The 27,663-nt window shown below is 45.4% G+C and overlaps 1 protein-coding gene across 3 annotated transcripts in view; it reads right to left on the bottom strand.

Annotated features, from left to right (window-relative positions):
• The window catches only part of LOC142790145 (uncharacterized), a 107,980-nt gene that overhangs the window by 25,158 nt on the left and 55,159 nt on the right, over positions 1-27,663 (bottom strand). Inside the window, exons 1-12 of one of the 3 annotated variants that reach the window (XM_075885127.1) lie at positions 18,140-18,517; positions 12,542-12,705; positions 11,147-11,340; positions 8,987-9,116; positions 8,068-8,184; positions 7,018-7,146; positions 6,732-6,836; positions 6,314-6,453; positions 5,301-5,860; positions 4,148-4,314; positions 2,805-2,887; positions 1,679-1,745 (exon numbers count right to left, since the gene is read on the bottom strand). In XM_075885127.1, coding sequence (XP_075741242.1) covers positions 1,679-1,745; positions 2,805-2,887; positions 4,148-4,314; positions 5,301-5,860; positions 6,314-6,453; positions 6,732-6,836; positions 7,018-7,146; positions 8,068-8,184; positions 8,987-9,116; positions 11,147-11,340; positions 12,542-12,705; positions 18,140-18,197 — 1,914 coding nt within the window. In that variant the 5' untranslated portion in view covers positions 18,198-18,517. Of the gene's footprint in view, positions 1-1,678; positions 1,749-2,804; positions 2,888-4,147; positions 4,315-5,300; positions 5,861-6,313; positions 6,454-6,731; positions 6,837-7,017; positions 7,147-8,067; positions 8,185-8,986; positions 9,117-11,146; positions 11,341-12,541; positions 12,706-18,139; positions 18,518-27,663 lie in introns of those variants that run through there. The other 2 variants (XM_075885126.1, XM_075885128.1) reach the window with 2 other exon arrangements.

Raw genomic sequence — 27,663 nt, 5'->3', positions numbered from 1 at the left:
CAACGTGCTTCATAGGCTACACTAGTGCAAAACGTCTTGAACATGCAGTATCGCTTGTCCGAGAATCGAGGCATGCAGTGCGGTGCTCATTCAGAACACAGATTATGTACACGTAGCCGAACTCACGAATATCCGCACTACAGCTGGAACAACGTGCTTCATAGGCTACACTAGTGCAAAACGTCTTGAACATGCAGTATCGCTTGTCCGAGAATCGAGGCATGCAGTGCGGTGCTCATTCAAATTTTCAAAAACTACCATCGATACACCCGTGTTGCTAATGAAAAAAAAAACTACGAAAAGAAGACACAATCATGGGAATTCACCGATTACATTTCAGGTCACCTAGATTATGCACATAGTCACAATCGAAATTTTGGGCACTGAACGGTACAGACTGTTTGATTTCACGAGCTCTCAGCTCATATACAAGCCATTGAATTTGAATCATGAACTACCATTTGAGTGTCAGAAGTGCCACCTAAGCCCCCCCTTTCCTTCAAGTGTAGTATAGCCACCGAAAAGAATTCCATGGATTCGCTACAAAACCGCAACTTTGATAGCCTGCGACCACCCCAAGCACCAACAGGGATTACCTAGGCAAAGGCTACGATTCGGCGTGTTGTAGCAGGAAGTTCATACAAGACAACATGAAGAATGGGCGTCAAAAAAATCGCACTCAAGCACTGATCCCAGAGAAGCACGTAATAAAACGTTTAGGCTCGCGGCCAGCAAATCAATGGCAACAAAAGTCCACCGAGCTCGTGCAAGTCTGCACAGTGGCAGCGAAGGCAAAAGCTCGCGTCATAAAGCCGAAAAGCTTTCAAATTTGCGGATGAGGTAACGAACGCGATAACGACGACACTTTCCCAACATGAAACTCAATGCGCACTTTACGAGGACGCGATCGCGCGTTCCATGCGGAGTGGGCGCACACAGCCAAAGACACGCCGGCATTGGTGCAAAGGTTACTACAACACCCAGGAAACTTCCCTTCTTCCTCACTCGGCGAGCCCACGGAACTGGTGCAACGCTGCTATAGTCTTTTTTTTTTTCTTCTTCTTTTTCCCCACTTCAGTTAACATAAAAGGACGTCGAATTGCAACTGTGAAAATATGGCACAGAACTACTGATCAAGGCAAAGTCCGGGTTCGCCTATTATGCGCTGAAATAAAAAAATGCGATTTCTCGTGACCAAACTGTGGTTGCACCTATTATGTGAGTAAATACTGTATATACGCATACATGGAAAAAAACTAAATCTGAGCTCCTCAACTCAAAGGGTGATATACCTTGGTTATGATGGGCGACACAAACAGCCCCCAGTTTTTAAAACATTGAACCTACTTCATTAACACATCAAATCTACCTTCTGAACAATTTTTATATACCCCATTAACACAACTAATCTATTGGGAACTTATATAATCTACTTTTTGTTATTATCATAATCTGTTCAGCAATCATTTGTTTTCTTTGGTTGCTTTCTACTTTACAACATGCAGTACTGAAAGAAAATTTCTGTGCGTGAAAAAGAGCAAACAGAGTTAATTTTAAATGGCACTTGCTTCTCCCTGAATTCATGCAGGCAATCCCGCCTGGAAAAAGTGCGGCGATATCTCGACATGCAGAAAAGATAAAGGACAAAGGATGAAATGAACCCCGGAATATTACTCACTTGGGCAAGAGGCTTCTTGGGAGATTCTTTGGCACCGAAACCAATCTTTGCACCAGGCACATCACTGCTACTGCAACGAGGAGCGCAATTCAAGGGTAGTTTATCAATCAAACAAATGTACTGCGAATAGCCCCACTTATAAGAATAAGTTAGTTTCCTAATTTCAATAATTTAACTATTTCAAAAGCAGCCCTCAGGTAAATACAGTCTTTACATAATTGATGAAATGCCACGCACCACATCCACATCACAGTAGCCAGAGCGGTAGATACTATCCACAGTGTAGTAAATAAATACATGCCACTTACACATATACTGAGCATTAACAAACATAATGAGTCAACGCAATGAGCAGGCAAGGTAGAGAGTACAAGTATTATATACAAACAAGCTGCTAATGGAGTGCATGGTAAGAGTACCATTTACCGATCTGAATCCAAGCAGCAAGGCAAGCAGACAATGTTCAGAGAACTGTGTTACAGCAGCAGAGAGCTGGAACAGCTGCTAATTGGATGTATAAGCATCCAGATGTGCAACCAGATGTAGGATAAACTAAGGCATGAACACCTAGACAGTCTTAGAAATACACAGACAAGGACAAAGCGATAAAAAGAAAGAAAGAAATAGAACAAGCCACAGCACTGATCAGTGCTGTCTCTTGTTCTTTTTTTCACTTGGTCCACATCTGTGCTCGCCGCAGCATTTCTAAGATGCAATATCATCCAACCCATTGAACCATCTTCGTGAACACATAGAGTTGTAATGAAAGCCAAGAACATGTGCAGGATGGGTGCACCAAAAGATGACGGAAGCCAGGAAAATGCTTTCACAAAACGCATGCACCTGTCAAGTGCAACAGCACTGATCTAAACCAATCTCCAAATACCCGCATCTCCGCCTCTGTTTCCGACCACTGTGGCGATGTGCAAAGGACAGCGCTATCCGGTAGCGCTGAAGGGAACGAGTGGCTGACCTTGTGCGGCTACGTACAGCCGAGAGCATCCAGTCGGAAACAGTGCAAAGCAGGCTCAATAAGCCAGCAAGAGTTGACTTGATAATCAGAACAGACATCGTGGAAGACTCTCAGAAAATGTCGGAAAGTTTCTAATCGCAGCGAAACGCCTACCTAGGGTTAGCCTGGGCACTTGTCAGCGACTCCTGAGCCTTCGCCTTGCTGGACCTACTGTGCAGGTGATTGTGCTTCAGATCCTGCAAGTATAACATAGATGACATGTCAGGCACTGTCACAATGCAGGCACGAATACTGACGACACTTGTGTGGCATCGCAAAGTGAGCACCCTGACTGAACTGAGCCGTTGCAGCACGAGTAACTCCTCCACATTAAACTAACATCATCATCATCATCATCAGCCGGACTATGTCCACTGCAGGACAAAGGCCTCTCCCATGTTCCGCCAGTCTTTTGCTTGCTGCTGCCATTTTATACCCACAAACTTCTTAATCTCATCTGCCCATCTAACTTCCTGTTTCCCCCTAACCCGCTTGCCTTCTCTGGGAATCCAGTTAGTTACCCTTAATGACCAGCGGTTATCCTGTCTACGTGCTACATGCCAGGCCTAATATTAGAGACTTAATAAATCCTTCATAAAAGCAAGCTGCCGTGTGCTTTCATTCTCTCGCTTGCTCTTAAAAGTGTGCTTGAAATAACACCAGAACATGTTAAAGAGCACTGAATAAACAGCTCGGAGGCACCTGCACAACTTGTTTACACGTTCGCAGTGAGAATGTACTAAACTGTAGTTAATCGTCATCAAATCATACATATTGGTTTTTCAATTTACAAGTACTGTCCTGTAGCATTCTGACTATTCTTATACTTCAATATTGCCAAATTGTTTTTACTATATGCTTACGCTGTTTGTACAAACTTTTTGTGAGCATTAACCTTATTCTGACAATTATTGTGTTCTTTATAAACCGAATAATTGAATAACTCAGGAAATTTCTCTTTTTGTCACTGTTCCAGTGGGACTCGACAGTACAGACAAATTATACTATTCTGAATTTTCGTAGAGTTCTTCAGCACAGCGCTACTTAAAAGATATGTCTGGCCCTAGTCTCGGAACATGCTGTGCAACAGGTATCCCTCTGCCAACTACAGTTTTAAGCCATTGCGGTTCGTTGTCGGGCCCCTCCCAACAACACAACATGGTCGCAATGGCACAATGTCATGCACTGAGGGACAAGCTCCTTCACGGCTAATTCACGCATGCGTTTTCTCTCTGCATTATGGTACATCTTTATGAGAGTAAGTAAAATTTTTTTTTACTTGAGCTTTACTTTTTTTAGTTTCAAACTAGAACAAACCGGTGGGTAAAGAATTTAGACCACAAAGGGTTAAATTGCATGGACAGAAATAGTTTGCCTTATATGAGATCTCATCCTTCATCACCAACATCTGGTTCCTTTCACCCTTAACGTTAATTTAAATTCAAGGGTACACCGACCTCTATTTTGGGAACTTTGAGTGTGACCATGGGTGACCGCCGGCCCGTTCCCGGCCCAAACAGCCTTCTCTCCCGTGGCGATTGGCTTCCAACTTCTGACCTCACATCAGCCACAGCCCGACTTCCACAGGCTGGTGCAGGGGGCCCACTGGACTGCTTTGTGGACTCTGCAGGACAAAAAAAGGTATGTGATGATCAGAGGTCCACATTATTTGTGAGGCATGTTTGATGCCCAGAAAAAGACAAGCAGTTAATGGTATACCAAGTTTATCCTGTCTATGATCTCTACTATTAACTAGGTGCCTATAGACTCGGTCACCTTGAAACCGTTCACTTAGATACCAGAAAACCTTAAGCTAGTGCCCTAGCTGGAAGCACCATTTCAAGGTTACAATATTGTACATACAGGATGTATTTACAGAGTAAAATAGCAGAAAGAGTAAACAGGGCTGACCAACACACTCATGCACCAATAAGCTTCTCCCTTGATTTCATCTTCCCATGGCAACATCTTTCGACTTGATTTCATGAAGAACCCACAGTGGTGCCGATTGTTATTTTCTCAGAAATTTCAATGTAGAAGAGAAGTAAGGAAATGCGGCAAAATCTGACACACTTGGAAAGAAATATCTCCAATGATTGTTGCTATTCATTCATCTAACAGTTAAAGCAGCATTTGATTCCCACATAAAACTCGTGGCAAATTCCATTTAAATAGTGATCAGGGAGATCAAGTGGCACTGCAAATAAGGTGGTATAGAAAGTGCAACCAACTGATTTGTACGAGTGTGCAAATTCAGCCTGCATGCCTACCAAATCAGCTCTCTACACACTAAGGTTGAGCGCTGAGCCAGTTAATGCAGCATTGTTCGACATTTCACAGCACATGGAAAGAAAAAGACATCAAGGTGCTCTGCATTAAGATATTCCCGTTCGAAATAGCAACACTTTCAGGTTGTCTTTAAATTCTTGACCCTTTTAGTCAACTGATAACAGACCTAAATTGTGAAAAAAAAAATGTCTGAAATTCAGTCCTCTGCACTTGCTGTATAACAAGGAAGGTTTAATATCCAGCGAGAACACACAAACAAACTCAGCACCCAGCACAGTCAACTGAACATTGCCCAAAAAGGCCACATAGCAGAAGACTCACCCCCAGTTGTCAAGCCTCTGGCTTCTCTGAGGCGCGAAGAAAGTGTGCCCGCCATTCCAAAGGACCTCCCTACGAGCGGGACAACAGCAGAGTCAGACGCCGTCCTGCCTTTGGACACCATGGGAGCTTCTTTGGCTGCATCCGACGCCAGCTCTTGCTTTTTCTCCTGATGTTGTTCAACCCCAGTTGCTTCGGCCTCCTTCCCGTCTTCTGCGCCAGAGCCATCTGCCACGGACAGCTTCCCACCAGCACCGTGACAGCCGGGATCGTGAGAAACTGAACGAAACACTGTGTCCTTCTTCTTCGAGCTACCACCGAACAGACCAGGGATTCCACCGGCAACCAAGTCCTGTAGACTGACGGGTGCTTTCGTGACCGTAGGGGATGCACCACTGACTGTGGCTCGCCGATGAATGGCCGCCCGTGACCGCGGAGGAAACACTTGCGCTCGAATGGATGACGGTGCTGCGACCGATGCAGTTGTCGTCGACGTGGCACTCTGAACAGCTGCGTCTGGCAAAAACGCCGAGTCGTCGTCTTCCACCTCTCGAAGCACAGCCCTGCGTATGAAGGAGCACAGGCGCATTTCAGCTTAGTACAACCACACCCGATTACTCAGTGCAGAACCGGCTGGATAAAAGTAACACACAAACCTATTACCAAAACTAAGCAAACATGTGAACTTAGTTAACACAAAATCCTCTAAAGGGCACTACAGTTCAGGCATGCAACTAAATTGTCAAGTCATTTTTTTTTTTAAGCCTAATATTGCTATTCCTTCAAACTCATTGTTAAAAATGAGTTTGTAGTGATAACAAACACTGACATTAATTGAAAATACAAACAGACCTTGTGAGTCTGTGCACCTCATTCACTAAAGCTTAAATTGGGATAAGTGAACTGAAGAGAGATGTCTTAGCTGTTAGCTGATAAGAGAATATTGTAAAAAAGTCTCGAAAATTGTCAAAAGCACTTCATGTGTGTCTCAACAGAGAAAGCAAAGGTTTGCTTGCCTTGGGCTCGAAGGCTCTTGCTGCGTCTTTACAGGAAAGACTTCTTCAATGCTTACTGGCTGGACACCATTCTCAGGCCACATCACCTTTCCATAGGTAACCTTTTTCAGTGGTATTCTGTATGGCCTCAACACTATTACCTGCAAATGGGAAGGCATGAAACACGTGAACAATACTTTGGGGGGGGGGGGGGGGGGGCTGTGAACCATGTACTATTAGACCCCGAGATGGAAGCTGATATCTGAAAATGGCTTTCATGTGAACATGTAATGCAGAACATTTATAGTAATTTGGTGTTTGCAGAATAAAAATATTCAACTCAAAGCTCATCCCTTTTTCTAGAACCCATATTTAATACACTAATGAAGAATACAACAACACTAAGTAAAGAAGTTAAATGATGCTTTGCAATGCTTACCTGCCCCAAAATATTAGTGTGTCGTGGCCTTTTCTTCAGGGTAAGCAAAACTTCGGTGGGGTGCTCCTGAAGCATGTAGACGAGGTGCTTCAGCTGCCACCCCACCTGGAATGCAAGACATAAAATGTAATGCAGACACAGCACCTGGCACACAGTCACTAATACAAAAGGAAACGGAGCATTGTGTTAAACCCCGACACGAGATTGAAACGGGAGAGCAGCATGAACCACTGACACAACATGCTTTCTCCAGTGGGTGACGGGTATAACTGAGAAACCTGCTTACCACTGTCTGGTAGTTGATCTGGACAATCTCGTCGCCAACATCAACTTTGCCGCATCGATGGCTTGGGCTCTGAAACTTGACTCCACCGACAACATGGATGCCCGAGTAAGATGAATTAATCTGCATGCCCTGTGAATGCGAGAGAGAACATTAATGTGGTCCATGCTGCCTTCTCAATTCTTTACGCGATATAAAGAGCACCAGCTCACACTAGTACACATGGTGACCTCTGTATAATACTGAATTCATAAACAAGCAGGCTCTGAAGTAATAAGCACAATGCCCTAAACAAACTTGTATTTGTGTTACAGAAACGACTGCGCCAAAGTTTGCCACAAACTGAGTACATCTATTAGGTGCCCGTCGCATACCTCAATGGGTACCCCATTCGTCTGTGGCGACCCTAATGCGTGTGAAAAACCTGCCAAGTTGTTTCTCAGTGGTTCCGTGAAACCAGAATGAAAGCCAAAGCTCCTGGCAGCAAATCAGGAATACAGCACTTTGAATGAATAGATTCATTCGTATTCTGCGCCAGAGTATTGCATCATCTTGTATAAAAGCATTGGGCACAGTATTTTAAACAAATCTTGGGCACATCACAGCTACGCAGCAGGATGAACATGTCTGTCAGATAACAACAAGGTCCCAGTGAAATATTGGGTGAAAGTAAAAAGCACTGCTGCTCAAGGGCCCAGGCAATCAAAGCTGACCTGAAGTACTGTACTATACATGCTTCACGATCAGAGTGCAGTCTCGAGACATAAAACATCAAACGTAGTCATCCTGGTGAAGTTTTTGGTAAAACTAAGCAGCAAAACATCATCATAACTAAGTTGAATTTGAAGCTATCCTACCTTTGTTAAATATTCATTATTTATAATAAAAAGATTCTCAATTCACGAGAAGGTGCAACAACAAATGCATACAGTAATATTCTGTGCCCAGTGGATAAACTCCATGAAGAGAAGTGTATAAAGTTTAAAAATGACATTGCAGCAAGGAACGAAATTCTGCAGGTTAGCTTAACATATCCAGAAATGGCAAACATACCCATTCTTCATCTGTCTTCTTCTTGACAGTGGCTACGTCAAGAGAAGCAGGCTGGATGATGAGGGAATCGTGGCACTCTTGAATGATGATATCACAGATGTCAGCAAGGTTGTAGCACTGCAGCAAAACGCAAGGCAGATACCCGGTGAGCACAAGCAATCTAAACTCCTGCCAAAATCAGGCAAGGTCAAGATGTCGTGGCAACGAGCACGGTTTCAATATACCCCGAGAGTAGCAGATAGTCATCTCGCGATGCCACTGCGTATCTTAATTGCTCCAATCACAGTAGGACATCAGTTGAGGTTAAACTTCATAACACTGCTTATAGGTGCTGTCTACACTAAGTGATGTAACATTGAGAGAATCAGGCATAATGACTATGGTATTGCCATAACCATATATAATAAATCCAATACAGCATGGCCAAGATCTGTGCAGCGTACGTAAAAATGCCTATGTAATATCCCGAACTGTTACCAAACAAGAGAATAAAGACAAGTAAATGATTACATTATCAAGAGTATTTTGCATTAAAAAAGCCACAAATCCTCTAGCAATACGATACACACAGAATGCCAGTGAACTAAGACATTAAAGAAAAGGAACTGGCACCAAGATCTCAACAACACAATTTCGAAACAAGATTTCTTTTTCCCAGTACATATGCCAAGCATGATAAATAAATGATCAAAAGTCCACAGAATTCACTACTGAGAAGAGGTGAGACTCACTCTATCCGCTGTCTATTACCACAAGCTCATTTACCCTTACAGCCAAGAAAACATTTTTTCTCCTTGTATTAACCAAAGACGAGAAAAACAAAATTATATCAGGCTGCAGGGCTACTAAACACCACGAACATAAATAAATGATGAAAGACTAAATACAAGCTAGGCATCACAATGAAGACAGCACTCACACTGCTCTGTATAACGGCATAGGGCTTGGCTGCGAAATGGTCTCGCTGAGCCGTGGACGCCAGCTCGATGCCCAGCTTGAGCACTGTCTGTCGAATGTTGGTGTAACGCTCCTGGCCTTCGAAGGGTGCCCTGCAAGCAGCCAGAAGCCAGAGACTGTGCAGACTAGCCCACTTGATGAAAGCTCAAGCACTACGGTCATTACAACCTAAGTAAAGAAAAATGTAGGCTCCACCCACAGAACCAGCGGCACGTCTGCCCTTCACCTGTGAAAGACAGGTCGTGCTAGACGGTTTCCGCTTGAGCTGTATGTACGTCTTCTCAGCTAATGAGAACACTATGCATAATAAAAGTCGTTTGTCGTTGCTACCAAAAAAAGTCAAGTTTGGCTGAGCCACAATGTCATAATCCCTGACGGAATCTACCAGGACGCTCAACTTTCCTAGCTAAACGCAGCGACACAAATTCTATGGGCAAAATTAACTCTCTGAAACACTTGAAATTTGCTTCACATCATCAAAATATGGAGGTGCTATTGGTCAGAACACATATGCAAATTTCCTGTGGGAGGGACCACGATGCTTTGGGTGGAGCCGACACTTTTCCTTAGGTTGTAACCGAGTAAAGAACATGCATCACAGAACAGCCCATTGCCTAATGGTCTCTTTGGTCTCTTGTTAAAGAGAACACTTGAGCACGTGAATTCAGCAAATACCTTGTTGAAGCGTGACTACGAGCGTCTAGGTTCGCAGTGAAAGACTGGCAGCGTTTGGCACTAGTTTCTCCCTAAATGGCTCTATACTGCACTGAAACTGCTTGTGCTCACAGCCTGTAGCGTGCCATACATGCTCAGGTTTTCTTTAACCCTGGACTGCACTCTACAGTGCTTTGCAAGCATCTCAGCACGAACATACACAAAGGAAATTAGGACCTAGTTAGTATGTAAGACATGATTATAGGGCATCTTTATGTTTTCATTAAACAACCATGTAATATTACAGAAAACATCTAATTATCCTACAGGTATCGGTTAAGGTAACCTTCCATTAGCTACTATGATGCTCAGACAGTACTAAAATGTGCCAGACAAGTCTTGAGCACTGAACTTTCAACACAGCATTGACGTCATAGCACATGCACTCATGAAGCCAGAATTGTAGTAGAAAGTGCACGAAAGTTGCTACTAAAACTCATAAAAAGGTCTAAACTAGTTTTACAATCTAGCTTGTATAGTGCTCAGAGTTAATAAATGTTATTTATATACCTCAAAGCAATTGACAACAAAAAACTGTAATTAATTTATTGAAAAGCGGCTGAAGCATCAACTAACAATCTTCAGTTTACTAAAGGTGATTAGATTACTACCAGTGCAATAAATATTGTGAGCAAATGCATGTATTACAAGAGCTCATTTTACTGATAAATGTGCATAAAGTTCACCATAAGTTACAGAATAGGTATTAACAAACTGTCCAACTTCTTTTGTATATCCTCCGGTCATTCCACAAGGTTCAAAGGAGAAACATTTTTCAGCTAAAATCTTTTGGGTTGCACTTTGAAATTTTCAGCAAGATTTAACAAGACACAAGTTAGCCCCAAAAGACACATCCACACTAAATTTAGCGAGAGAATGATGCTTCACTTTTATATATGGCTTTCAGGGGCTTCCATTTACTACAGTTGAATATTGATATTGAATCTGAAGGAGATCACAAAAAGGTTTTACACATAGGCAATTCGATATAGTTAAACCTCTTTATAAGTGATAGGCAGTGGGAAGAAATTCTTGTCCCTTTATGAGGAGTCTCTTATAAGCAGGGTACCACGTTTACATTTTCTTATCAATTCATACTTCAATGTAGTCACATTGGTGCCTCTCATACTCCTCTGTCTTATACTCCAGTGTCTCTTTACTATATCAGTGTCCTTTATAAAGGTGTTCAACTGCATAAAAGACTTCATATATCAAAAATATTTCAAGGCAATGTTCTGAATGTTCGATATATACAATAATATTTTATACAAGAGCTTGATATACAAGGGTCTGACTGTAGCTGTTTGCATAATTATCTGGACTGTGCATGCTTTATACAGAGGCTTTGCTATTAGGCAAAAACAGGATGCACCAACAACAACAAAGGGAAGACAAGCGCTGTAATCACCTGTCCAGCCACGAGACGAAAGACTTGACGGCTAGCAGGACTTCTGACACATCGGCCAGGATGCTGGTGGCTATGTTCACGACGTTATCCTGGTCCGTGGTTGTCATGCGCTTGATTTCATTGTAAACACTGCGCGCTCTGCAGCCAAGCTTCAGTGCCAGTGACTGCAGATTCTCTGTGATCAGCTTGTAGTGCTGCGCATTTCGGTGGGAAAACGTGCAACTAAGTAATTCGGCCGACAATATCAATGAGTAAATTAGCAGCAAGGATAACTGCCGTTATTCTTGTATATTTTCATGCACAACTGATAAAAGTAACAACTCCTCAAGGTTTACTTGCAACAATATTGCTTTTTCGGAGTTCAAGTAATGGTAATCGTCAGGAGACTCATCGAAAATTGGCTGTCTTAAACACCACTCTTTCTTTGTGTATGCAACACATAGTTCTACAATACCTTATTAGCACTACTTCAATAAGGAGGTCCACGTAAAAGTCTCTACACTTCAACAGCAAATAACATAAAATTACGGGGCATGCTGCACATAACTAAAGCCCAGTAGCTGGACTACTGCACCACTATTGGAAACAATGTTTCATCTCCCCACTTCGCATCATCCAACTGGGTTATCGATTCCTGTAGATCCAAACGCCAATAACATTTAGGATAACAGCACGAGGCGAATAAGGCACAGAAACTCTGACAGCACGAGCACTGTACTGTAGCTATAAATGTTGGAGGGGGACTGACATGCAAACTTTCAGTGGTTGTTTTATTGTGTCAAATGAGAGGCCAAGCCCCTAAGAGCCTAGAAAATGTATTGGTAAGCCCCTGAAAGACCCTGAAAAAAAAAAAATCATTGTATGTTTGTTGTAAGTTTGTAAAAGCTACTTCAGTTCCTACTGTACCCTGATGTCATAATTTGGCATGAGCCTCTCATCACACAAGATATCGTGACGTTTTATTGGCTGCCCCATGGCTCCATTGGCCATACACAAGCAGCCATTCTGAAATTTTTGGTACCCGACTTCATCGCAACTAGCCATACTGGTGCGGGAAGTCACCAGATTCGACACTGTAGCCTGATGTCATAATGATTCAATGTCAGTAGGTGCACCAGGTAAAAATCCAATTGAATGTCAGTGTAACATCTCATCCACATATTTCAGGGCTTCACACTTGCTTAGAGTCTTCTCTGTATGCAGGATATAAGTACGGTCGAGTGATATCGCCTTTTATGGTTGGTTACAGTACCCCTTTATCCTATTAACTCGCCCAGCTTCTCGTTTTGAACCAATAATTAAATCAGAACTCCGCATTTGTAAACAGTAGCTGGTTGGAACATATTTGCACAGACATAGCTGTCTTTTAGTCTTCAGCAACCTCAAAGGGCTCACCAGTTGACGTAAGTGGTCAACAGCCTCGAGGATGAGTTCCTGGTGGCCGACCTTGGAAATGTTGAGGCTAGTGAGATCATCTGGACCAAGGGTGAGGAGGTGGTGGCCATCGATGTTGTTGTTGAGGAAGAAGTGCACATATGGAATAATAATATCGTCCAGGCCTGCACATGTAAAGCAAGAAGGAAGTTGTGAAAAAAAGGCCTGGCCTGTACAAAACAGGCAGCACGGTCACAGAGAGAGGTCTTTCCAGAGACCGCTCTCAAGTCTCTTGGACCGGCCACTACAAGCACAATTGCAAGGCAGTCACTATGCCATAAATCATCGTAATTGTGCAAAGTAAGAATGTACCAACTATGCCATAATTCATTTCACAGAGAAGCGAGGTAGCTACTACGTAACTGTAAGGCATTATGTGTACTTTGTTGACGCTGTGGCGCATGACAATGAAGAATTACGGCTGAGCCCTTTGTAATGAGTACGCAGCTTTAAACCACCCCCTTGTTACGAAATTTGCAAAATGTAATGCCTGGTTGTCATTTTACTCTTTTACCATGCCATTTTACATACGTGATTTCTATCTCAGCATGAGACCTCTGCAGGGTCTTTTTGCACAGGCATGGCTCTGATGTGGAATACTAAACTGCAATCTAAAGCACCTAGGTTCAAATCCTGCTAGACCCTGGATTTCTTTTTTTTTTTCCGTCTCACTGCGCGTGATAGTGTTTACGATCACCACCACCAGCGAACAATAACGCCACCAAAATCACCTGTTGTTGTCATCTCATAACAGCTTTAGCTGTAAAAAGCACCTTGCCTTGAAGATAACTGTCACAGACTTAACACTTCTATCAAACCATGACAGTTGAGCAAGTTTTTGAGCTTACCAGTGCAAAGTTCTATACCCCCTTCCCATTTTCTTTCCTTTCTTCACTCTGTAACAGCTACAGTAGTGTCAATTGTACCCCATTATCAAATAACAGGAAAGCTAGAAAAATTTTAATTGCCCTCAGGCATAACAGGGAGACACCCATAACTTCTAAACATTTTCCTAATTAGCTTTCCTAATGTGCTCAATGGAAGTACTGGAAGCAGCACTTATCTGTTTCACCAGATATTTCATTATGAATGTCTCAAAATTATAGTCTGTCTAAGGATGCAATGTCACGACCTAGTGACAGTAAACCGAAGACCAAATGTCTGTAAAAGCGTATAATAAGAATCCATCTTCTTATTCGGCACACTCTCCTTACGAATGAGAAACACTCAAGTGACAAATATGCCTACTCATTATTTATCAAATGCGATTTTACTTGGTGATTTCATGTTATTCATAAACATGCAGGTCGCGGAATCAAACTCCGGCCGTGTCAGGCGCTTTTTTGATGGAAGCGAAAATTCTTGAGACCCGTGTGGCTAGATTTATGCGCACGTTTGAGAACCTCAGGTCATGGAAATTTCCTATGTCTTTTGTGGGTTTGGGATGTTGAACCATAACAATTACTATTACTGCATGTTAATTGTATGTCAGGCAGCTCTTTTTTTTTTCAGAAAGAGCCAAATGCAGAAATCGAAACTAGGCTAAATTTCAATGTAACGTAAACCACGCCTAAGTATCTTCAACTTTTAGAACAGTTATGATCAAAATGTGGCAATTTCTTATTGTAACAAGAACTCAAGAAGATAGTTTCTAATCAAAAATGAGCCAAACACTATAACTGCTTCAATCAAACTGAGCCACATTCATTAAACCAGCACTGTTCCAACAATCGTGATCAAAACAACCAACATGATGTCACCCAAAATGTTTCATTTGTGTCCTAGTTGCTTTGTTATCATGTTTACGTTCTACAATTAGGTTTTTGTAGGGCGCTGTGGCACTTACTGAAGCACACGAGTTTCAATAACAAAACTCGATTATGGAGAGTAGGAGGCCGACTTTCCTACTTTTAGCCTTTTATTGATTCTTTTCGAGTTTAGCATTAAAGTATAATGCCTCCATTGGCTCCACCACGGTATATTTGAAAAGAAAATACAAATGAAATGAAGATATTAGGAATCCATGTATTCCATAAACAAAAAGAAGTGCTCCAAAATGGCATGGCATAAAATGAGCTGGAAGGCTTTTCATGGCCGTCGATAGATGCCCAGAACAAGAAAACACTGATGGCAGTCCAGAATAGTGCGCCTTTTGCCAGGAAGGACCACTCGCTCTTCCGAGCCTACTAATTGCCGATACATCCATGCGACGAAGCACAGCACCGACAGAAGCACAAGGATGGTGTTAATTCTATCGCAAAATATTGCTTTACCGTACATTAGATTCACTTTATACTTATTTTATGCGCTAATTCCAGCCCAAACAAAATGTTTCAATCTAAAAAAGCCAAATAAAAACTTTACTCCTCAATATTGACGATATTGGGCAATAGATTTGTGGTATTCAGGGGAGAAAAACATACTGGCAAAAAGTTATTTGAGCAGGCCCGACTATAATGTCAGTGGAAAAAAATTCGTTTTTCTCAGTTTCAGTTGATGTGCACGTGGCTCTTTAAAAAAAAAATTCAGAAGATCCCACATGCCTTTGGAATCGATGTTATGTGAAGCATGCAGATGTAAAGTGAATGTGTTTTAATTTTTTTTATTGACTGAGATGTTGTGAAGCGGCACTAAATATGTGTACAAATCCATGCACACACATACGCTAAGAAGCTGCATATGTTTTATATTGGCAATTGTTGACAGTTTTGTAATGATTCCAACAGCAACCCGGATAATGAGCAACATAAAGCGGTAAGCTGATATGAAGCACTGGCATATGCAGTGATGCATGCTAGGATGGTAGCCCTAAACACTGCTACACAAATCAAGTACAGTGTTCCTAACTACAACTGATATTAATTCGACATGAAGGCTGTATCATAAGAGTACAAATGTAATATTTATAAAATTGGATAGCCAGTAATGCGACCATAATTGACATTTTACAAACATTATGGTCTCCTTGAAAAGTCTGCCCTCGTGTAAAACCCTGTGTAAAGGATCCTTAAGGTGTTTGCAATAAAGAAATAAATAGAAGCATACCAGAGACCTGGCATAGCTCTGTGGTAGCATACCCAAGTACCACGCAGAATGCTAGGGTTCGGTTCCTGCTGGAGCACTGACACTTCTTACTGACATTTATTCTTAACGCTGAAGTGTTGAAAGTACACTGGTGCGTTCTTGCTGTTCCTGGGTAGACATAAAATGTCACCTGTGGCACATACCCACATACCAGTAGCACATCCCTACCCCCGGGTATGTGCCACTGTTTTTTGGAAAGTGTTTGACGACATACCCGAGATAGTGACATTAAAATGTCATGACCAGCGAGTCCTATTCGTCAAACCATCTTACCCTCCCATGCTAGCTTTAGTGTACCCCAAGTTAAGGCGGCGATCATGAGAGCACCTAGACATAGGCGGCTAGATATATAGATACATACGCAGATAGACGCTAGAAGTGCTTGCAGTATGCAAAGAAATTATTTGCATTTAAAAACGCCTCATATCTGACAGCACTGTGCTGACTCATTATTACTCGTTTCTCCAAACATTGGAGAATTAGCAATGAATTAAGGAATACATATACTATCATGCTAGACACACCCCCTTTGGTATAGAATTTGCAACAGTGTTCAACAAATTTCAAATATGATCATCCTACATTGCTAAGAGCAACAGCTTGATAATAGGTAAAGTCAAGTAAAAACTAGGAAAGATCTTAACACCATCAATATTCCTTTGACTTCCACTGTCACACACCTCAAATTTCTTTCGTTATTGGACTGTCAAGCAAACCACAGAGTTATTAGTGGAAAACCCACAATTAGTAATCATTGCTACATACGACAACTTTGTACTTAGTCAGAGAGACTGGTTCTTTACCTCTACTAGTATGATGCCTTCGAAAATACCTGCCAGCTATCACATTTGCGGGGCATAAACAGATTAGGATGCGCCTATTTTAAAGCACATAAAACCAGTTGTCAGCAAGTGCCACATGCTGTTTTCATGCGATGCCTGCCTGTGTGCAGGAAGTCATGAACTAATTACATGCACTAGCATAAATTGGCAGAGATCCATCGGCTGACTAACAGGACTAGCTTTTACAACTCGGGCCACTGATTGCCCTCGCGTCCATGAAAACGGTGAACAATCACGCAAGTAATTGCAGAGCACAAATTAGGCCACGGCTTAATCCAGTCAGGGACAGTATTGTCTCGAATCCTTTAATGACACCTTTTCTTCACGACCACTTAGCTCGCGTCCGAGCAAAACAAGAACGACAATGAAGGGCACCCGCAGGGTTTCTCTGGTCACACAGTCTTCACTTTCACCCGAACGTCGCAGGAAATGCTCTTAGCATGTAGCAAGCAGTGCGAAGCAGGAACCCAACCAAAAAAAGAAAGAAAAAAAAGGATAGAAACGAGCCGCCTTTCGCCGCCGGTGTCTGGAACATATGATGTTTAAAAGGAGAAAAAAAAAAAGTAAGAGACAGCGCGCACTCAGTCAGCCACCGAAACGGCGCTCTTATAATGAGCGCACAGTATGACTCGGGTGGTAGACCTTGAGTCATCGCGGCGCGAAACAACCGCCACCGAGTAATCATCTGAGTCAGACAAAAAAGAGAGAAGCACGGCATAGACGACCAGCATACGAAAGCCGAGAAGAAAAACACCCAACGGTACAGCACCTCACGCGGGAATCCGAAGACGCGCTCTAAACTTAGCGCGACGATCGAATAGTCACCTGGAGCGAGAAGCAAAACAGAATCTGAGAGATGGAAGTTTACATAACGAGTTCACTCAAGAAATCGAACGCACGCAATCAACCTCATTTATCCGGTGATGAATTGCGAAGCTCATTGGTTTCGCTCCGGCGGATCAAAAAAGAGAAGCAAAGGCGTGCACTGCGACGACACCGACCACCACGTGCGAACAAAAAATCGATTTCTCCCCGGTCCGCACGCGCACTATTCATTCTAAGCTTTCAATGCACCGGTTCCGGAACGACCAGAGCGAAGCGCTCCATTGCGGACGGTCGGGAGAACGAACAGAACTCTTTTAATCAGCTGTCGATACAGAGAATTGGATAACAGCGAAGTTTTCGAAGGCAATTACGCAATCTTCTCATAACCTTTCACGCGGCGACGCAACTGACAAAGTGCGTTAATCCCGAGAACGTCACCGTGGCTGCAGCGAACCGCCGTCCCTTTAAACGGTCGATTTCACGCTCACACTCGATCAGCTTAGAAGAAACGCGCGTGACTTCACGCGGCAACTCCCGCACAAAGCACTCGTAAAATTTGAACATTTCAGGACGCAGCGACCTCAGGCAGCGATAGGGCACAGAAATTGGCCGCATCATCGAGAATTCCTCCGCAGGGGAGCATCGCATCACCTAGCCTGCGTCGGTCAACTCCCTTCGACGTCGTCGAGCAAGCGGCGAAATGTCACGGCAGGGTGCGTGCAATTGAACGTTTACGCATGTTTAACGATCCGGCATGCCTTAAGACACGTAACACAGTTAGTTTCGAAAATAATTAACGAGCAATTACCTCTTAACCAGTCCGCGACGTGCTCCGGTGTCCATTCCGCAATGTTGATATACGCCATCTTCTCCCTACTACCGTCGCTCGCCGTAAGGTGGCGCCCACTGACTCGTGTGCAATCGCTGCAGGTCCGCTTTCAGTTTCGGAGCGACTGTGCGCTCCGCGCAGGTGCGTCTTCCGGTGTCGAACTTGTTATTTACGCAACCATGCATTTAGATTAGTCTCGGCCGGCGATCCTTCTATTGTGGTCACACATGAGATAACGCTTTCCGCTGAAACGGATGATCGTGCGCAGCGTTGGAATTCCGGACATGCCCGGCACGTTTCTTTCTGGGTAACTTTCGCTGTGACGTTTTGTCTGTGGACAACAATAAAACGAAAATAATAAAATTTGATCGAAGCAATTACTGCGGTATTTCTTCTCCCTACTAGTTCATTGCCGACGCCAACTAAGGGTGTATACTCCCAAAGCCATTCTTTCATTATATTGGTCATGCGCGTTTACAACGAAGTATCGCAATAACGTATTTCTAAGACACCACAAGTTCGGAATTGTGGTGACTGTTAAAATGCACTATGTGAATTGAAATGCGTTTTTGGATTGTACGTTTCACCGCTAAAGTTTTTTCACTGTAATGCAAAAATGAACAGCACGTTACTGATCGAATTTAGCTCATATACGAAGTTACAATACTGTACCATGAGTGATGTTTACAGTTGAAGGATTATGACATCGTTGAATCTGCGTCAATGCCAAGCCAATAAAATTGTATTAGTTGGTAATTATGCAGAAAAAAAATATTAATGGGATTCACTACTCAGTTGAGATTGCTAATGAATGAATGGCGCATATACTGCATCTCCTCGCAGAGATCTTGGAACTTATGCAAGGGCCTTTCCTCGGCTACGTGATTCGGTGGACGTGCCCCCTACAAGCAGGTCTTGCGCTGCCACACAGGGATACGGCCACTCCGACGAGTTCTTAGCCCCTTAGCGACGGTTCGGCCCTTGTGAGTGCGTGCCCAGGCAGGGTTGCCGGCACGGCGGCAGAGTTGCATGGACAACCTGCTGCTCCCCGTAGAGTATCCTCCCCTCCAAGCCACCGCTGCTGCAGCAGCCCGTCACGATTTTCTCCTCCGCGACCGGAAAAAGCTTTCGTTTTTCGCTTCATTTTATTCGGCGGGAGATGATGGAGAGGAGAAGGAGCAACAGAGGGCAGCAGAGAAAAGCAGAGCGGGAACGAGGCACACCTCATGTTCTTTTGCGCTTTCGTTTGCGTTTGCACTTGCGTTGTGTTGTGCTGGCATTGTGTTGCGCCTCCTCCGAGAATGAGGAGAATGAGGGGGGGATGGGGGCTTGATCCGCTTTTTTTCGCGCATTATAATGATCGCTCGTCGACGCGAGACGAACACCGGAGCAGCGGAGAGTCGTACGGAAAAGCAGCGGCTCTAAGCCGCTGAGAGGAAACAAAAAGAAACGGCAATGAAACACCATCACGTCCGAAGTATGCGTGAGCACGCGGCGATTCGACGGTGACGATGGTCGCTTGTGTTCGAGCGTGTGTGTGCGGCGGCAGCAGCTATAGGGCGCTCAACTCCTCAACATTTTGAGTTTGGGAAGCAACGGCAGTGGCGGAGGAGAAACGAGTCGTTTCCGCCGTGCGCGGCTTCTTTTTTGGTGGCTCGGTAGCGATGCTCTCGGCCCTGGCTTCCTTTTTGTCTTTCGCGTTTCGAGAGGGCACCGCTCGCCCTTTTGGTGGGGGGTATTCTGTTTCTGGCCGCCACTAGAGCTGCTCCCCGACTGCCTCTAGAAAGGATCGTTACACCGATGTCACCCCGCGTGGGGGCCTCCGCCGCGCCGTTGTCTCTTCTTCTCCCCGGACTTGAGAGTCTTTATCGTCTATGTGTGCGGAGGGAGCAGCTCGAGCTGGGGCGCGCACTTTAGCTAGAGAGGCTAGAACTTTGTACTTTTGCTCTCGGCCGAGTCGTTTTGTCGCCCAAAACGCGTCTGGAGAAGGCGGAACTGCAGCGTGGGAAAACGGGAAACGCGTCACTCGTCCGGACGTGCGCTCTGCCTGCTTCGCGCTGCACGTGTTGAGCACGCATCGCGTGCCGCTGCGCTGGATGTTCGCAGAACGCGCGTCATGCCCGCGCGCGCGCTCATCACGTTTTCGCGGTAATAAGGATCGGCGCACTTAGCGCTGGTTGTGTCGTTGCTTTTCTTCGCTTCATATTCCTATCAATGTACGCTGTCTTTCTTGCTCCAAAAATCCCTTCACTGTAGCCGTAGACTGGTGCAATGTTCGGGTAAAGAAAGGTGAACTCTCGCAAACCTTTTCAGAAATGTCCTTTAATTAACGCGTTTTAAAAAGTAAACCACACTCTAAAAAAAGAGTGAGTAAAAAGGGTGTCTTTTTGTCCCACAACAATAATCGTCATCTATATTGCGTTCCATCCTAGCGCTATCGCCCCGCGCCCGGTACATTCCGGTCACGATCGACATGCCCATTATCAGGGTTACATTGCATTCTCGATAGGAAAGTGGCCAGCGCCGAGTTTTCAAGAAAGGAAGCGCACGCAAGCCTGATGACGATTATTGTGGACAAAAATACACCCTTTTTACTCGATATTTTTTAGAGTGCATAAGAAAGGCCAGGAATAGTTCGGTGTCGTGATCCCACCGCTGATCACCAGTTGTCGTGATCCCGGGGTGCTGTGGTAGCGTGGTGTAGCTTCGGGTTGAGGAAACGACCGCTTACAAGATGGGGATACGAAAAACAAACAAGGTTTATGGCACTATTTACAAATATTTACAGCATGAGGTTAAGAGTTCACAAACCACGAACGTGGTGGTTGAACCTTTACTTGGTTCAGAGCCTTCACACCTACGAACGTGGTGGTTGAACCTTTACTTGGTCCAGAACGACGTCCTGCACTCTGCGGCGCCGTTATAAGCCCTGTCGGGCTCCTCCTTCTTCAGGGGAACACCAATCACACACACACACAACAGGTGAGGGGTACGAGCATGCACGGCGCACGTGAACAGCCAATTTCGAGTCAAGATCACTGCACTTAAAGGTGGCGCCAGAGAGGCTCTTGCTCGTCGTGTATGTCGCTGGTCGAGAGGTTCCAAGCTTCGGACAGCAGACATCAAACGGTCCGCCAATCTGTCCGCTCAATTAGCAGGGCACTTTGTGGTGGCGGTCGCCGTTTCTTCAAAGGAATACGCTGTCTTTGTTGTCCCCTCTGGAACGGCTTACAGCTTTGTGGCGACATGACGTCTCATCCGCCGGCTAGCAGGACAATACCTGGCGGGCATATGCATTCGGCGAGACGGCTACTTGTTTGAGGATTAAAAGAGCGCCGCTTCCCCGTCAGCTCTCGACGCTGGTTCCAAGAAAACCTGGGTTCCAGGCGTGGGAACGCGGCCCGGCTACGCTTTTCAGCGACAGCATGGCGCCTACCGATGGCGGTCATAACATCGGGTACTTCGCAATACCGTTGCGTACCTGTAAAGCCCCCGTTATTTTTGTTCATCCAACTGGCACTATAATTGTTTTTACGCTTATATTTCTGTCGAACATCTCGGGTTAGAAATTACTGAACAGGCTTGCAGTGTACTAACATCGTCTGACAAAAAGAATGAATACAACTATGTTTACCCTCGTAAAGTTCTACTCAGAAATGATGTTTTAAGCACCCACATCAGAAAGGGGAGTTAACTGTTTTTAAACTCCATTTTCACTCCATTGCAAGGAGGGTGAAGCAAAGTGTAGTAAACATACTCCACGGTCGATACGGGCACAAAGACTCCCAAAAATGAGTGTATATGGACAAGCTGTTGCACCCTCGTGAGGAGTACTAAATTGTTTCCAACATCATCATCAGTGGTGCCCGTTACACGGAGAAATGAGCTATGTTTTATTCCCAGTTTGCAAATCACAGTAGTTATTAATGTTATTAGAAGTGCAGTTGTATCAGCGTTCTACTGGGGAGTGAAAGTTAAGGCTCGAAAAAGGGTGTACCTGCCAGGGGAGTAGCCAAAAATATTTTTTTTGGAGAGGGAGGTGGGCATCACTTTGATTTCGGGGTTTGCACCCCCTTAAAGTAATCATTCCTACACATCACGAAGCAACCACACATGTTTCACAGGCAGTGGGAGGCATGGCTTGCGGACGAGGACAAGCAGAGCCAAATAGCTTTGCTTGACCAGGTCCAGCGAGCCACTCGTGCCAGCGGAGCCCTGGACTGAGGGCCCGACCAAACTGCTTGCATTTCAATTTTTTTTTTCTGAATAAAGTTTCTTCCTCCTCCTGCTCTCTATGCCACGGCAAAAAAATTGCCCGCAGCTTCCCTCGGGGGAACACTGAGGAGGATGCGGAGCATATAATTGGCAAGCACCTAACGACAGTGGGAACTTGGATGGGAACGTTCACGATCTGGCCCTTGATTCCGTACTGTCCGTTGCCGTGAGTCAAGCGTCGTATACTCATGAACGGGAGTCGAGGAGCGATGAGTCGTTCTTCAACCGCGTTCAACTCGGGTAGATGTTCGGGGCGGGTAGCGGTAGCCGTAACTCACGCTAGCCGAGGGAACTCGACCGGCAATCAACGACTGCTTGCACGTAGCACACACGACGTAATCGGCATAGTCGGTGCCCTTTCCAAACGTATCGCAAAGAACCGACAACGCTTTGGAATTGTTCTGAATGTTGCCGATCCGAGTTAAGTTGTTATCGAACAAAAGACGATCACACACTTTGCAGGTGTGGCCGAAGCTTCGGTCGAGGAAGTCGCGCTTGAAGCGAGCGTTGGGCGTGGCATACTGCTTGGCGCGCCACGCCGCTACCTCGGCGCGCTTGCGCTCGCGGGCAGCATCGGGATCGGCCTCTCGTCGCCGACGCTTGCACTCGGCTTCCCGTTTTCGAAAGTCCGGGTCCTCTTGTCGACGCTTACGTTTAAAAGCGGCCGAATCCGGTGCTGCTGCTCGACGCTGACGTCTCTCAGCGGCTTCACGTTCTCTAAGTTGAGAATCTTCCGCTCGACGCCGACGTTTACGTTCGGCGTCGCGAGCTCTTCTCCGCGCTGCCTTGTCTTCGGACGACGACTTGGTTGCGGTTCCGCCAACACTTTGGCCGGCGCTGGTCGAAGGGACGTCGATCATTGCGACCTCGGACGTCGACGCGCCGTACAAACCAACCGACGAGCGGCAACTGAGCGAGCGAGCACCGACCTTGAGTATATATACAGCGCGACGGCGCATGCACTGTCAGCTGTCGAATGTTCGAGAAGGGGGAGAAGCGCAACGGCGCATGCGCGCGCGTCAGCTGCCGATGTTTTCGAAGCGTGACGGCGCATGCGCGCTACATTATACAGCTAGCGAATGTTCGTGAAGAGGAGAAGCGCACGCGGTGTGTAGAGGAGGAAGGGTGCACAGATGGTGGAGGAGTGAAGCGCGCGCGGTGTGTAGAGGAGGAAGGGATGCACAGATGGTGGAAGAAGGAGGAGGAAGCTTGCGGACGGCGCCGCACTACAAGCCTCGAGTATTAGATGCTCCGCATCTAAAAAATATTTCGGGACGCGGGGGGGGGGGGGGGGGAGGGCTTTGGGTTTGGTGTGCTACCTCCCGGATACGCCCATGGTACCTACAGACGGAACGACGTGCACATGCATAGCACTGTAATTTTATGTGCGGAACGATCACGATACAGTGCTAAGGCGAAATGTTATTATCATAGGTGCCTTCGTTATTGTAGGACACGTTCGAGCCTATTCGCGAGTTGTACGCATTGTACAATGTCATATAAAACTTGTCCGGGAGCTCAAGGAAGAATCGAGTATTTGGGGAGTATTTCTGCCAAGGAGCAATAGACGCCATCTGGCTTGCTCGCGTTTCTTTTCTCGAAAAATCGGCTCCAACCGCTAATATGTCAAGAATGTTATGTCACGCTGATAGCGTGCGCACCGTTCGGTTCGTGACCGGGAAGTGCTCTGATAACGCGCAAGAAAACCACTCGAAGTAGTCGACGACGTCGCAGAAATACTCCTCAAATATACATTTTTTTTTTAGAATGTTTCACAATGTCGCTCGATATAGTAAGGACGCCTTGCGTGAATAGACGCTAAAGAGCCGGCTCGGCAACTAGAAATCGTGCTCGGCTTATTTATTATATAAGCGAGAGAAAGTCTATGACACGCATGGACAGATGCGCATCAGTATGCGAGCGCGCCTTTTCGCCCGAGCACCGCCGCTCGGGTAAATATGCAGATTCATTCTACGCTCATCTCTCCATGCATCTTTCAATCTTGTTTTTTTTTTTTTTTTTTCGTTGGCTGCCGCCCTTCGACGCGTGTCAGCGAGGCCACGAACGGAGGAGTTCTTTCCCCGCCAGCCAGCCAACCAGTGAAAGTCCAAACTACGAAGGAAAGAAAACTCTTCGATTGACGCCGATAAGGAGGCCTCGACTTCGCAAAACAAGATTTGCTCTGTTCGCCGTATATACACCTCTCGCAGCTGCGAACGCAAGAAACGTTTGTACAAGTCAAACTATAGTACAAGAAAGAAAACAGAAAGGCGATGAACAGAAAACAAAGCGTGTAATTTCGGGTTATCCCACACTTCGCTTTCTACGCGGCCGTCACGGGAAACTAGCAGCAGACAAACGGCTCTTGCATGCATGCTAGTGTACGGTATATACGTGACGCACAATGCACGTACGTTTATATTTCACGCTGGGCGACGTGTACTTCGCCTTGCGTGCTCCTGCGCAAGTAGTATTTGCGGCGTTCCGGCAGCAGTGCTCGGAATAATAATATTGGCAGGAGCCGTACAGTCGCAAGGCGACACCGCCGGGCGCTGGACTGGCCCCAAGAAAGGCGGGAATCGGTGTATGTGTATGGGGCGACGCTATACATAGCGCGCAGCGGCCGTGCTGTTGCTACACATCGTAAGCAGTTGGAGCACTTAAAGTGGTTCCATTTATGTATTCCGACCGCAAGCGAAAACTGGCCCGTCTCAGCACGTGCAAGGACTTGACGGGCGGTGTACGTTCTCTAGATCTGTGCCAAGCAGCGCGTTCCTGCATGCTGTCTTATACCTTACAACACCCTTTTAACGCGCGCGCTTCAGTGAGTATGAGAGGGGAGAGCAGTTGGGAAGAGAATGGTGGCGCCATCTTTTTTTAAAGAAGCACGGCTCAGAGCTCCCAATTGCGAGGGAGTAATGAAAGACGTGAAGACGAATGAGTTAGAGAATTGAAATAACGGCATCACCACGTCTGCAACCTACCAAACAATGAAGTAGGAGGATACAACTAAAAAAATAAGCAAAGTAAATGTGGTTGGGCCCCTAGACGTCTGGGAGCCCCCTGGCCGACATGTCTAGGCAGGCCCAGTGCACCAGCCACAACTGGTCGTCCGAGCAAGGGACACCTACAGGGCGGAACCTGCTCCGAACCCTGGGGCTCGAATCAAGCTACACCAAACAATGAAGCAGCATTTTGGCGAAGTGTTACATGATGAGGTGTACCTGTATGCGTCTGCCCCTCTGCGCGTCCGTCTGTCTTGAAAGACGAATATAATATGAACAAGGGCTCAACATATGGGTTAGTTTGTCCTTTCGTCTCTATACACACTGGACGTTTGTCCGCCGTAGTGGTTCAAGGAATGCCGACCGTGGCGGTCGGCATCAAACAGACGACTATTGGGTCAGCATGCAGCCGAGCTCTGCACAGGCGGTGTCGCATTTCGGAAGGAAGGAAAAAAAGAGATAGGAAAGTTAGGCATGTTCACCAGTTTGGCATAGCAGGTGGAAGCGATATATGGTACAGTGGCGCATGTATAGTGTGCGATGTCTGTACACCTCAAATGGTCAAACTTTCCGCAGCTCTCTACTATACGCCGTGCCTTATAATTATAAAATAGTTTCGGCACATAAAACCACAGATATTATGTACAGAAGTTTGAATACATGCTGATGAGCCGTATGTGCACCCGTTCGTAATCGATGCTATGTATACTGTTGTCATCAGTGGAGTAACGACGAGGGGGTGAGGGGGTTTCAACTACAACCCAACCGAGCTTTTTTTTTTTCTCTCAATTTTGCACTTGTTTGTGCATGCATACATACAAAAACGCACGGAAACACGCAAGATGTAATTGAATCCCCCTGACCTCTCGCGTCCTGCATAAACACGTGCCCTGCATAAACAATTTTATGCAGGGCACATGAGCGCCACCACAATGGGTTGTTAAGCGAATGTTTTCTTATTTTAAACGTGATGACATGAATTAACAATGTCACGAAATGTTTAAATCACCAACACAACCGCATTCGTGCGTATCCGCAGCCGACTGTTCGCTTGGTTGTCGAAGATACAAATCGGCACAGAGAGCTATGTTTCTCCACTCTCGCTATGTACTGCACTGCACAGACACCACGTTCTATAAAGAACAGTTATAACGTGTTATAAATCAACAAATGTTCAATATAAGTTCGTCCCCATGGAGCCTAATAGCACCTGTGCTGCTTGGTTCTTCTCGTCACCTGTAGTAAAAAGAGCATGGCACTACTGAATATGCATTATAGTTGTATGTCTCGTATAATTTCTTCCTTTCGTGTTCTTTGCATTCTTTCAAACACGTTTCTCTGGTTTCAACGGCGATAGCCCAGGCACTCCGTTAAGTGGGTTCGTTCACAGCTTGGCGCAACGCGGACTGAAAGCGCGCATTCCCGCCTTGCGGTCATCTGCTTGCACATCGCACGGCCACGCTCATCCGTCATCACTCTGCGCGGCATACGATGCGTCGAGGGGCGCTGTTAACGGTACCCTCCTAACCCCCCCTGTGAACATTTGCAAATCTCTCGTCGGCGCTGCGTACTATAGTACACATGCTGTGGCATTTCGCCTCGTGATTACGCGAATACGTGCACGCACACGCACTTACCATCAAGCGTCCGAATATTCCTTTTCAGTCTTTACGTGCATGCGTCTCTGGCCTTCTGACAGGCCGGTTACATTACATACACGCAGGCGCGCCGCAACTTGCCCAACGAGCCGGCGAAACGGTCCGGCGCTCAACACCCGTCCACTCGTTGTGTAGTTCCGTTCAGTGGCTCTGCTGTAACTCAGACGACGCATGCGAGTTAGCGCGAGATAAATTCGCTTAATTGATCGATTGATTCGTGAGGCTTGACGTACCGAAGTAACACTCCAACTATACACGGGAACTATTCATCTTACTTAGATGGCGTTTAACGCGAACCTAAATCTAAGCGTGCGCGATATTTATTTATTTATTTATTTATTTATTTATTTATTTATTTATTTATTTATTTATTTATTTATTAACGTGTGACGTCAAATATATGTACCCGAGCAGTGGATATCATATAAAATTGAAAGAGGCTTTTAGGCACCAGGGGAAAACAGTGGGGGGGGGGGGGCAAGCAAAGGAGTGCATGGTCAGTTTTGTCATGAGTATTTCCGCACTATATATAGTTTATCTGTAAAATGATTTAATAGTAATTGAT

Source organism: Rhipicephalus microplus, unplaced genomic scaffold (genome assembly GCF_043290135.1).
Source record: "Rhipicephalus microplus isolate Deutch F79 unplaced genomic scaffold, USDA_Rmic scaffold_72, whole genome shotgun sequence".
Taxonomy (NCBI): Eukaryota; Metazoa; Arthropoda; class Arachnida; order Ixodida; family Ixodidae; genus Rhipicephalus; species Rhipicephalus microplus.
This window is presented reverse-complemented; position numbering and strand designations above follow the sequence as displayed.